The 11658-nt window shown below is 41.9% G+C and overlaps 1 protein-coding gene across 1 annotated transcript; it reads right to left on the bottom strand.

Moving 5' to 3' along the window:
- Window positions 1-2857: 2857 nt before the first annotated feature.
- Window positions 2858-4312, bottom strand: LOC115744456. The gene is made up of 4 exons (XM_030679645.2): window positions 3999-4312; window positions 3645-3923; window positions 3396-3555; window positions 2858-3304 (listed from the first exon to the last, which is right to left on the bottom strand). The coding sequence occupies exons 1-4, from the start codon at window positions 4206-4208 to the stop codon at window positions 3126-3128; spliced, it is 828 nt and encodes a 275-aa protein (XP_030535505.1). The 5' UTR covers window positions 4209-4312; the 3' UTR covers window positions 2858-3125.
- Between the last annotated feature and the right edge of the window lie 7346 nt (window positions 4313-11658).

Genomic DNA, 11658 nt, shown 5'->3' with positions numbered 1-11658 from the left:
GAATGCCCACCTCAAACACTAAATTTGATCGATTCCTGGAGAACCAAAGAGAATGGGAAAGGGAGGCTCAAGGAATGAAGAAGGGAAAGGGAGGCTCTAGGAATGAAGGGAAAGGGAGGGACTTCCCTCCTTTATATAATCCGAACAACATCAGATCTGACAGAGGCTCATTAAAATTGTTATTGTACAAGACAAGACTTTGAGATGAGGCGATTGGCCAAATTTGGGACTAAATTTTAAAAAGTGCAGTGTGTGGGGGATGGGGAGAGAGAGGAGACAAGGCATCAGATTCTGCTTCCCACCCAAAGCAAAGCCGACCCTCCTCTGCTACTGCTCCTGCTACTGCCATGGCATCTTCTCCTCCCCTGCTGTACCCCGTGATTATTCTCTTTCTTCTCTCTACCTCTCTACCCGCCGACTTCACCTCCGTTTCTTATTTCACATGACAAAACCGCAATCTCACCGGAAATTTTTCCTTGTTCTGTCTAAAAATCTTCGTTACATCATACTACCAGCTTGAGAATCTGTTCATTTGTCCCTAGGCATTTCCCTCGCCAGTCAAAAATATTCACTGATATGTACTTGGACGATTTTCTTCTATGAAAATTTGATGGGCACCGTCCTAGATACATGTTCCACAAATCTTCTTTAAGATGTCTCGGTTAGATGTCAGTGTGAAAACTGTGCTTGCGGCGGCTCTCCCCTGTCCCTTTCTCCAACAAGTCAAGAGAATAAACTAATCTCTGGTTGAAATTCTTGAGCTTTCTCACTTTGAATAAAACAACAGTTATCAATAGATTCTACAAATGATAAGAGCGATGGTTCTGGCGTCCGTTGCTGTCCATGTCGTGTTTCCGACTTTGCTTGTTATTAGAGTGAGAGATCAAATTGTGCTGAATGCTTTTCATACACTGCATTTCTCCTCCTTTTTTTGGCTTTTCTAACCTTTACGATTCTCATGTGTCTTTCAAATATTCACGTCATTTGATTTGGGGAATCTATGTATGTTGCAAGCTAAGTCTCATGCCTCTTTCACGCGCAAGAAACTCATTGGCTTTGATTCATTCAACATTACTGCAATGGACATAAAGGATGCAGTAATAACAGATCTCTCTCCTTTGCAGATGAACATATTTCTCTCCTTTTAACATCTACTTAATGGATCCTGTACTCTTACAAGAACTCCCCTGTTTTGTCCAGGAACACTCTGATTTAGGGATCCAAAACAGGATTAAATTAAGTAGAGATGCGTAATTACCAAGAGTCGCCCTCTTTTGTGCATGAAAACCTCTACACCATCTTCTGAGGAGGGAAGAATTTTTTGTCCATTCTAAGGTGGGTCCACAGAACATTTTCCTTTTTCACTTTCATATTTTTCTCAGTTGTCAATGTTACTCTCTGGATCCCGAGTTTTACTTCTCTCTTAAATTATGTTCAGCTCAGCCAACCTGATTCTATACGTTCTTTATGCTAGTTAATTACAGCTCAAAAGCTTTATCCTCCTCACAGTGAACACCTGGCTTACAGAGCCGAAACATTGCACTGGGTTTGCATGGTCTTCTTCGTGAAGTACCAACCACGTGGTGAATCATCAATCGCATATGTTCATGGACGGATGGTGAAATTTCCACATACAATTTTGTCAAAAGGATGAAGGGACTTGGATGCTCTTTGCATTACCCAGGTGATGCAACTGATAGTGATGTTCACTTCAAGATGACCAGAGCACTTTAGTGCTTAAGACAAGGGAGTCTGAAGAAGCTGGACGTCCACATTTTTCCTGGCAGTGTTTGTGCTTTGCTGTTATGTAACGTGTACGAGGTGTAATGTTTTATCTGCTTAAAAGTACAGACCGAGTATTTCAGCTTAGAACAGCACATGAAGGCAATGGTCATTCCCAGAGCATCCGTCTTTCACCGTTATTGCAATTGGTCAACCAGACATTTCAGCTTCATGGGTGTCACGTAATCTTAATAACAAGATGATTTCTCCAAGCATAAGTATTTGAGGAAGAAAAAGTAGTGCTCTTCATTCAACTATATGAAATTCAATGTGCCAAATTAACATGGGAGGAATTGAGTCAGATATCCATTTGGCATAAAAAATGTACACGTGATACTCCTGTCCCAAAGCACAGAAGTTAAAACATGCGAGAAGGATATGGACTAGGCTGCATTAGGCGCTTCCTCGAGGCATGCCTAGGAGCAAAGGGAAGTATGCAAAAACAACAGGTAAGCAAAGTAATGAACTCCATATGCATATGAGGGAATTGGGTTTATGCAGAGGAAGGATGCTATGATCTCTTTCAAACAGATGGAATAGTGACGGACATCGGCATGATTAAGAAGGCCACCGATGCAATGCAATTCAGACAGATGAAGACTCCTAGGAGCAGAGCGCACCCTCCATGTTTCTCAAATTGGAGATGATTTCACCAATTGGAGGGGTTCATGACACTTTCAACGCTGAACCGAGCACAAGCGCGACTTCACAATCTACTGATATCTCTTCAACATATGAAAGTCGGTTTGGTATTGCTCACACATGCGATTGAACCACATGACTCAACCACATGCAAGTCACCAAAGAAGTTATTTGCAATTTTACTATTGCTTACTTTCCAGCCAAAAAAAAAAAAAAGGCTATGGTCTCTGAAGTAAGACTTCAAAAAAGTTGTAATTCCCTTAAAATTATCACGGATGCTACAAAGATCGAGCATTTGTGCTAGATTGAAAAAAAAAAACATAGTAACAAAATTACATGCACCAAAAGTTGTCTCGGCAAAGTGCTATCTTTGTTGGCAAAGTAACTCCATCTTCTACAATAACTAAACTAAAATAAATTGCGCAACAGGTAAGAACAAGAACGATCCGTTAACAATTGCCAATTATGGAAAAATACGAGTAAAGACTGTACATTATACACGTAAGGGTACTTGAAATAGGAAGAAATACAGTGAGCCCGCCAGGAAAGTAATATTCCTCCATTGATTTTTCTTAAATGCAAGAGTATGGTACTAGAAAAACAATGACTGGAGCTAGGAGTCCCTAAAGGGTATCACTATCATATACCAGATGCTCTGTATAACAAATGGTTCTTAGTAAGGTTGAAAGGGAGGAGCAGAGTCAAGGCCATTTAGTGAATTCGAAGACCTTGAACACAATTTCAATACCGGTGGGGATCTGCCAAACGAAGAGGACGACATTCAAGAAGTTCAAGGCAATGTGGAGATTGCGAGCGGTTTCGCTGCCTTTCTGCATCGCCGGGACCAGAGCTGCCGCTGCTGCCCAAAGCACGGTGATTGCTGCACGAAAAGAAGAGGTATGATGAGGAGCCTGACATTGCAAAATTCCAATTACGAAGGCGATGGCAATAAATGGGGAACGAATACAGACTGGCACCGGCGAAGAGATGGGGGCCGGGGAAGAGCTTGCCGGTACGGAACCAGGTGTTGAGGCCGCCTCCGACTGACTCGAACACCCCAAAGGCCAAGAGTATGCTCCCGGCATTGAAATGTCGGTCCCTGTACCCTCCCTTTATCAACTCCTTCCGCTCCTGTTCCATCCATTTACTCAACTTGACAAAAAAACGAGGGAATATTGTATCCAAACATGATTTAGAAGGAAACAGGGTAGTGGGGGAACCTCAGTGAGCTGCTGAATTTTGAGTTGGACAGGGGAGGGAGGTGGGGCTTCTTGGGGTGGAGAAGAAGAGCCGTCGGAGGCGACGCTGACAGGGGCGGGCTTGACTTGCTTCTTGAGCTCGTTGATCTCGTCCTGGACGGTGCGCACCCGTCGCCATTGCCACCCCAAGTAGCCGGCCCACAGCGTGTTCACGAACAGCCCGCTCATCACGAGGGGGTGAATGAGCGCCAACGTCCTCCCCTCCAGTATCCCGAACTCACCTCCCGCCGCAAGCGCATCCTGCACCATTTAACGCTTGCACAGTCGCAGAGCCAGGGGTAATGTATAACCAAGAGGGTTACTCGGGAGACTTGCCTTGGCGTCTAGAACGAAGGGCAATGGGACGGCGGTCAAAGGGAGAGAAGCCGAGCGGAGTTGGTCCAAGGCGGAGGAGAGCAGGTTGTCGGAGTCTTTGGAGAAGCCGAGCTTGAGCTTGATGGAGGGGTTGGGGAGAGGCAGGACACTGCTGTTCCAAGGCTTCTGGGAAAGACATGGGAGCCTCAGGAAGCTCGCTGTGCTGGCCATACTCCCTTCTCTGTCTCTGTCCGAGGAGGAGGAGGAGGAGATTAAAGGATAGGAAAGAGATAAGGAATTGGAGATTTCGATTTTTCCGTGCCCAATCCCGCAAAGTTCAGACTTAGGACCCAAGATGGGCTGGGCCTCTCTGGTCCTCCTCCTTTATAACGTTCCACACGAAGGAGCAAAGTAAGTCACCTCACCATAGTGGCACATGATATGATATGATCGGTTAATTAAAGAGCCGTGTTTCGAAATTTACTTGCGAAAATTGATTATCGATTATGCCACGTCATGCGTGTGACCGTCACATAAGATATGTTTGTCCTTTGTTGAGGCTTGGTAAAATTTCAATTAACCCTCCCGCGAAGTAGCAGGATCCTTTTTCGTAAAGTACCTCCCGAAATTTGAATTGGCCTTAAATGACACTCCCCTGGCTTACTTGATGATAAGTGTGCATGAATGAGCATCCCCTGGTAGTCACCCGTGAAAAAATGATCGGTCGTCTCTCGAGCACGCAGATCGCACATGTGAAGATTTAGTGTTTGTTAGCATTCCCTTATGAATCTATCCTGATGCCCCCTGACTTGCCCATATTGTCCTCTCAAAAAGGAAATAGAACGGCATTGCTCCTTTCAAATGAAGCAATTGTACAAGGAGGGGAGAATCTCTTTTATGTGGTGAGCCTGACAAATGAAAGAGGAAAAAAAAAAACCTCATAACCAAAGGAAATACAACAATAAATGCTGCGAATAGTGCAGAAGATTGCGAATGAGCAAATTGACCGATAAAGTGCGAAAGAGATCGTGGCCAAGCGCTACACTGGAAAAATGTCACGGAGCTGTCGATGGGACGGAACATAGCCAGTGGCGCCGGAATCTTCTTGAATGCGCTCGCGAAGCAAATGACGGTCAATTTCCACCTGCTCCCATGTGCTTATGAGACACCAGTTCTTTTTTTTTGGTCAAAAGAAGCCAAACATATATTAGAATAATGAAGATGCCCATAAAATGCTTTCAATCCTAGAATATTTCAAATAATTGTAGAAGAAAACAAAAACTTAAAAGCACATAACAAAGCACGGTTTGTAGCTAGAAGCACACGCTCGGTCCTCGAGAACAGATCTACCAATGTAAAACGTTCGATGGCCGATCACCGGATGAAACGATAAGCACACACCGAGCTCGCTTACTCCATTGACAAAGACTTGCGGTGCGCATTTAAGATCGACACTCTCATCACTGTCACCTTGCGGAAACACCGATATCAACATGTTGAAAGAACACAGATAAATATGTGTAAGGAACTCCCAAATCTATATTTGGATTTAACATATGTGGAGGAACTCTCTCCCACCAGGGGCAGCTCAGAAGTTTTTGAGCTAGGTGGCGACGGCTGCTTCTTAGAGAGAAAACCCTAGCCGAGGAGAGTATGTGATATTTACTCATGAGACACCTAGTTGGCTGAAATATAAAGCGGGTTGGGAAATATAATGATCAAATAGGAATAAATATGATCGAATTTTCAGGCGTGATAATACTTTCTTTGAGTAATTATTTGCCTACACAACGTTGCTAATGGTTACTTAAAAAAAATCCTCTAGGATACAGCAGAGTATCAAACAAAAATACCATATAATAATTTCGATATTTCTCCAAGAATCCTCAAGGAAAAACAATTGAAAAAAAAAGGGATTTCTTTTATAAAGAAATGAACAAGAAATGGAAGTTAAAAATTGAACGGAAGCGTTCAATTATTTATGGAGAAAATTGTTTGAGCAGATACAAACCTTTAAATGTTAAGAAGTTAAGTCCAAACAAACACAATCTTTCAAAAATTAAGAAGTTATGTTCGAATAGATAAAACCTTCCAAAGGTTGTTAGAGAACTTAATAACCGTTGGACAAAAAAATAAAATTCAAAATTTTTTTGGTCGAAATAAATTTCAAAATTAAATAATGATAAAAAAAAATTAACCATACATAAATTGGAAGGTTTTAATGAAAAACAATAAGTGTAACCGTGCACCCACACGCGATTATAGTAGAGTATAACCCACTTAGCTTATTGTCCTTCATTCATAAAAATAAAGGACTTTTGCACATATAAATTGACCCACACTCTCCCATCTTTCCTCCTTGGAATATTCAAATGTTAATTTGCTCCTTTTTTTTTTCCAATTCACAACAGGACAATGATATGCAAGTGCCCTATTTATTTGACGAACTTGTTTGGATTTTACTTCATTTTGTTCCAATTTTGGTGTATGCATTACTAAATTATGTCAACGAGAGGTCATTTGAGGAAACATGCTTCATGAATCTGTCCTCGCTGATATTGTTCAAGACTCATTGGTTTATCACTCTACGACGCTTATAATTATAAGGAAAGTGTGGATTTTTACCCTCCGCTTGTTCCATAGGAAAGTCACAAGGCTAGCAATTAAGACACCTGCATCATGCAACAAATCAAGAGCATATTTACGTTGACAAAGAACAGTTCCATCTGAATTTCGAGCAACTTTGATAGCAAGAAACTTTTTAAGCGGCCCAAATCCTTGATTTAGAAACGGCTGCAAAAATAATTCTTGAGGTAACTTATTTGAGCAACGTCATTACTAGCAACGACCACATCATCGACGTAAAAAAGTTACGGCGGCGAATCTATTGCCACGAGCACAAGTAAAGAGGGAATAATCGGCCTCGGATTGTTCGTGGCCGACCTCTCTCAAGGCTATGGTGAACTTGTAGAACCACTATCAAGGCGCTTTGTTTGAAAGGCATTATTCACATCGAGTTGATGGATCAATCAATTTTCATTGCGATGAGTACTTTTCTTGCATTCTTTGCTCATTTTGCTTCCAATTAGGATACGTGCTTCTCAATACCGTGAGTTTTGTCCAACCAAAAAAAAAAGCAACATTAGTTCTAATGAAATATAATGTTTAAAATAAGCAATCGTAAGGAAATCCAAAATTTTCAGTAACTCTTCCTATTAGGTATTTTCCTTGAAGATACCAGGTATGTTCTCCCGTTATTATAAAGATGATGTTGATTGCTATCTATGTCATATTGATAAAGACAATTAGGAATTTTGAGTCCCTGTATCTGTTTATCATTCCAATGGGCCAACCATATATTTAGTGCGAAATGGACGTCAAGGTGTTTGGTCATTAGGACAAGAAAAACCCTGTCCAACGTTGTCCGGGGGGAGATTCTGTCTTCAAGAGGGAAGAGTCCCATGGGGCGAGTAGTGCATGGTAGAGAAATGATTTAGCGCCAAAAAATGAGAAGCAAAGAAGTCGACAGCCATTCGCGGAGAGATTAAATTAAGGCCAGAATTTATGTCCACCGCAACTTTTAGTCGCGAAAGCTCTTGCGCTATTGAAGCGACAATGATTGGTATAAGGTATCGAATCGAATCGAAACGAAACGAAACGCAAATGGTGACGGCGTGGCGTATTGAGAGAGGATGGGAGATTTCCCAAAACGAAGAAGGAGCGTGCGTCACGGGGTGGGGGGTTGCGCACACGTTATATCCAAAGCAGAAAGGAAAGGGATGAGCCCGGCTTGACGTGCCATCTCACGTTCACCGACTCCTTTGGCTTTTCATCTGCCTTTCCTTGCATTTGCCCCCACGAAACAAAATATTGACATGACCGTGGAGAGAGGTTGTGCCTCTTCCTGTCGATTGAACTCCTGCTTTTGTAGCTTTTACATCCCATCTCTCCTGTAGCTCAAGTCTGAATTGGCGTCGCCGCCGCGCCAATGGCTAAGCACGAGCGTATGTGGTGAAAGCAATGTTGATGAATACTTCTGTAGATTGTCAGAATGTTGTTCATACTTTCCATCGATAGAAATGCACTGAGGTCTTGCTCCTTGGTTCCCGATGAATAGACGATAGTTGCAGGAGATAGGGCCTTAGGCTGGCGGAGCGTTTTTATAGTTTACATCCGTATTTTATTGGTAAATCGGGATTTGAGATCATGAATAGCTACTGAATGGCTTATGTAACCTCCTTATCTTGTAATTGAGAGTTGGAATAGAGAGGTGAGATGTACTAATTACAATGGAATCATTTGTTGAATGTAATCCTAATTTAAAGGTGAATCATGATAAATCTTGCGTCTCGATTTCTCTTTTTTGTATTTACTCTTTATTTCGTTGTGCTTATGCGCTTATTCCTAATGTAGATCGCAAATGAATTGAAGGCGGTACTAATGTCCGGCCAAGATTCCATGGAGACATACTGGCTCAGGCTTTGGCATGAAAATTTGGGTTAATATCCCATTAACCCGCACTACAGGCCTGGGTGCTCTGCATCCACCACCTCAAACCTCTAAAAAAAATTTTGTTTTTTTTAATCTTCTTAGGATTTTCGGGTCGGGTCGGGGCGGGTCGGTGCGGACCCTTCCATAAAAGTTGGTGATCCTGCCTAGGTTGATGTTTAATACGAACATAGCTGTCCGTTAACTAAGAAATGTGAATGCAATGATTTGCCGTATCTTTTTCGTTTAGGGGTTTAATTCCTACGATCTGATCTCCAGTTTCATGACATGCGAGGATGGCTTTTTTAATGAATTGTTGAATCCGATGCGACTCTTCCAAAAAAAAAATTGAAGTCTACCTTGGACTTGGGTGAGGAAATGGGGCTAAATTGATTCCGAAAATGAAAAATTTAACCATAGGTTTAATTAAGTTGACTCCCGATGCGAAGCTCAATGTCAACTTCTGAGTACAAGTTCGTGATGTGAGCCGGAACAAGAGGAGGGGCGCACGATCATCTCAAGCAATAAAAGGTAAAAAAATTTGGATCTACTCGGAGGCCGCCAACTCCATGAAATTTGACGGTGGAAGAGTTAAAATCGCTGTTGCATCGTCGTTGTATCACATGCTCTCGATAGGATTCGTCGAATTTCAAAAAGGAAGGTCCAATTTGTATCGATGGTCCCGTCGACGACAATGAACTATCCCTATTACATTGTGGAAATCCTACGCAATGAATGTTGCTACGTGCAAGGCCGGAAGCATGTATGTGTTGCGTACCGTTTGTCCTCAATGAAATTCGCCTTTTAGAGTTCGGTTTGCAGGTCGTTCGAGTCCTCTTCATGGACACGCATTGTGCGTGTCGCATAAGTTAGATATTTTTGAAAGATCGAGCAAAATGACTTTAGTACTAAATGTCTGGATGATCCAATAATGGAAAAGTTATTGACAAAAATACACAAGTGACGAAGGAAATATCTATGTGTAATGCATATGTTTGTGTGGAGCAATCCGGTATTTCAATGTACTCAGATTTTATTTACTAGAATATTTTGAGATTATATTCTACTTTTGATCTAAGCATTTGCATATGAGTTCATATACTTGTAAAACAAATAATGAAGGACATTTTGAAAAAAAAAAAAAAACGATTGAGACCCTTTAAAAGTTGAAATCTATCTTTACTTTTGCGTGAGGAGTGGTTGTGACACTTTTCAATGAGACTTTGATTCATGTTGGGATGTGGTTCATACTCACCATTGGAGGTTCCACTCTAGAGGGTTGTTATAGTTTGAATCCGTATTTTATTGATAGTTTGAGTTTTGGCCCATGAATAGCTATGGAGAGGCTTAGGGCTTTTTTGGGCCGTATGTATATAATCTATTTCTCCGATAATTGTGAGTTGAAATAAAGAGGTGTGAGGCATTAATTTCATTGAAATCATCTGCTACATGTAACCCTAGTTTAAGAATGAATTAGGATAAATCTCGTGTCTCAATTTCTCTTTTTGGCGTTTATTTTCTATTTTATTGTGTTTGTGCGCCTAATCCTAACAATTTAGAACTCTGTTTAACAATGCTTCAGCAATAAGAAAGGTAAAGAATATTCATTCCCATTGGGAATTTGTTCTTAAGGTCCATAGTTTTGTGGATTGAGACACTACCCATTACTTGTCCCTACTAAACCTCTATCCATCTCAAATCAATGACCACCGAGGTGTTTAATATTAGTCTCCCTCATTCTTAGCCTCGAATTATAAGTCACCTTCTTTCGAGGATATTTCCCTTCTCGAGTTTCTTCGACGATCCGACTACATTTCCGTGTCAAATTACAGCGTACCCCTCCGAAATCAAAGTCACCGGTTGAAAAAACGAACACGCGAGCGTGTGAAATCGATTCTCCTATGTGGGTCTTCAATGCGACTTTTTCCTTCGCTGTCTTATGCGATGAGCAAGATGAGTAGCATGTCCTACAAATTCAAAAGGAATGTAACATTTATAAAAGCTAACATTTTTTGGTTATTAACCTATTATACAACAATACAAAACCGAAACCGAAAAGTTAAAAAGAGAATATTCGAGTGGCAGGCCGGGGTCGATGTTAAAAGCGGCCTTCCCTTCCTTGGGATTGGAGAAGTCAACGGAGAGCGACTCTCTCCAGCCACGGGGCCGTTGTTGTTTGGCAGATGCTGCTTCGTGAACCTCCACTGCCATTTCCATCCACTTGTCAATATTATCCGCCACAACTTAACCAGCACGACGACGTCGACGAGGACCGCGACTCGCCCTCCAAACTTTTTCGAAAGCTAAATCGAAATTCGAAACGAACATTTGCCCCGCGAAATCCAAATCGCCGACTCAAAAAAAGATTGTATCGAATGCTCCCACCAGGGAGATGCCCAGTTGTCCTTCCATTTACGACGTCGCGACACGTGTAAAGTCTGGATTTTCCTGTTTTACCCCTGCTTGAAACTTCCAACCATGGACACCTTAAAACTGTAGCAGTGACGTGTGATGCGGAGAGAAAGGTTGGTTTAATTCCTTAAAATTAGCAGACTCCGAGAGTGGGGCGTAGTACTAATGTCCCACGGATGGTATTTTGGTTTCGTTTCATTGCATCTGTCCATCGTCGGTTGGCGTGGTAAAATCAAATCGCGCGACGCCAAGTGCTCCGGATTATCGACGGATGTGGATGGCCTAACTCTCACCTGCTCGACACAATTTCTTTACCTTAGATGGAAAAGCAAGCAACTATGAAACCTTAAGAATCGCCATCTTGGATTAGATCCCTGCCGAGTGTGTCCATTCGAATGGTAGGAAATGCTCGGTCTGTCAAAATTGACATGCGAAGCAACGCGGCACATGCTCATTATGTATTGAATTCGTATAAAGACCGGCATGGAAATTATCAACTCTTTAACTTAACATGTAAGTCTAGCTCGAAACGAATTTTCCTATGGGCCTTTCTCGGTAGTTGCTGACCCCGGGCGATAGCAGGTCAGAAATTCCTGCCAATCCTCCAAAATTTAAATCTTACTGGGGCCGTCCCCTTCAATTAATTAAGTTAAATTAAAACCCCAATCAAGTATTTTTTTAAATATGGGGAAGAAGACCCTTTCTTTAGCGTTGTCTAGTGAATCATCTTTGGTCCCCCAACTCATCAGCAGTACGCGTTTTAGAAGCGCTTTGCACCAAT

Source organism: Rhodamnia argentea, chromosome 9 (genome assembly GCF_020921035.1).
Source record: "Rhodamnia argentea isolate NSW1041297 chromosome 9, ASM2092103v1, whole genome shotgun sequence".
Classification (NCBI taxonomy): Eukaryota; Viridiplantae; Streptophyta; class Magnoliopsida; order Myrtales; family Myrtaceae; genus Rhodamnia; species Rhodamnia argentea.
This window is presented reverse-complemented; position numbering and strand designations above follow the sequence as displayed.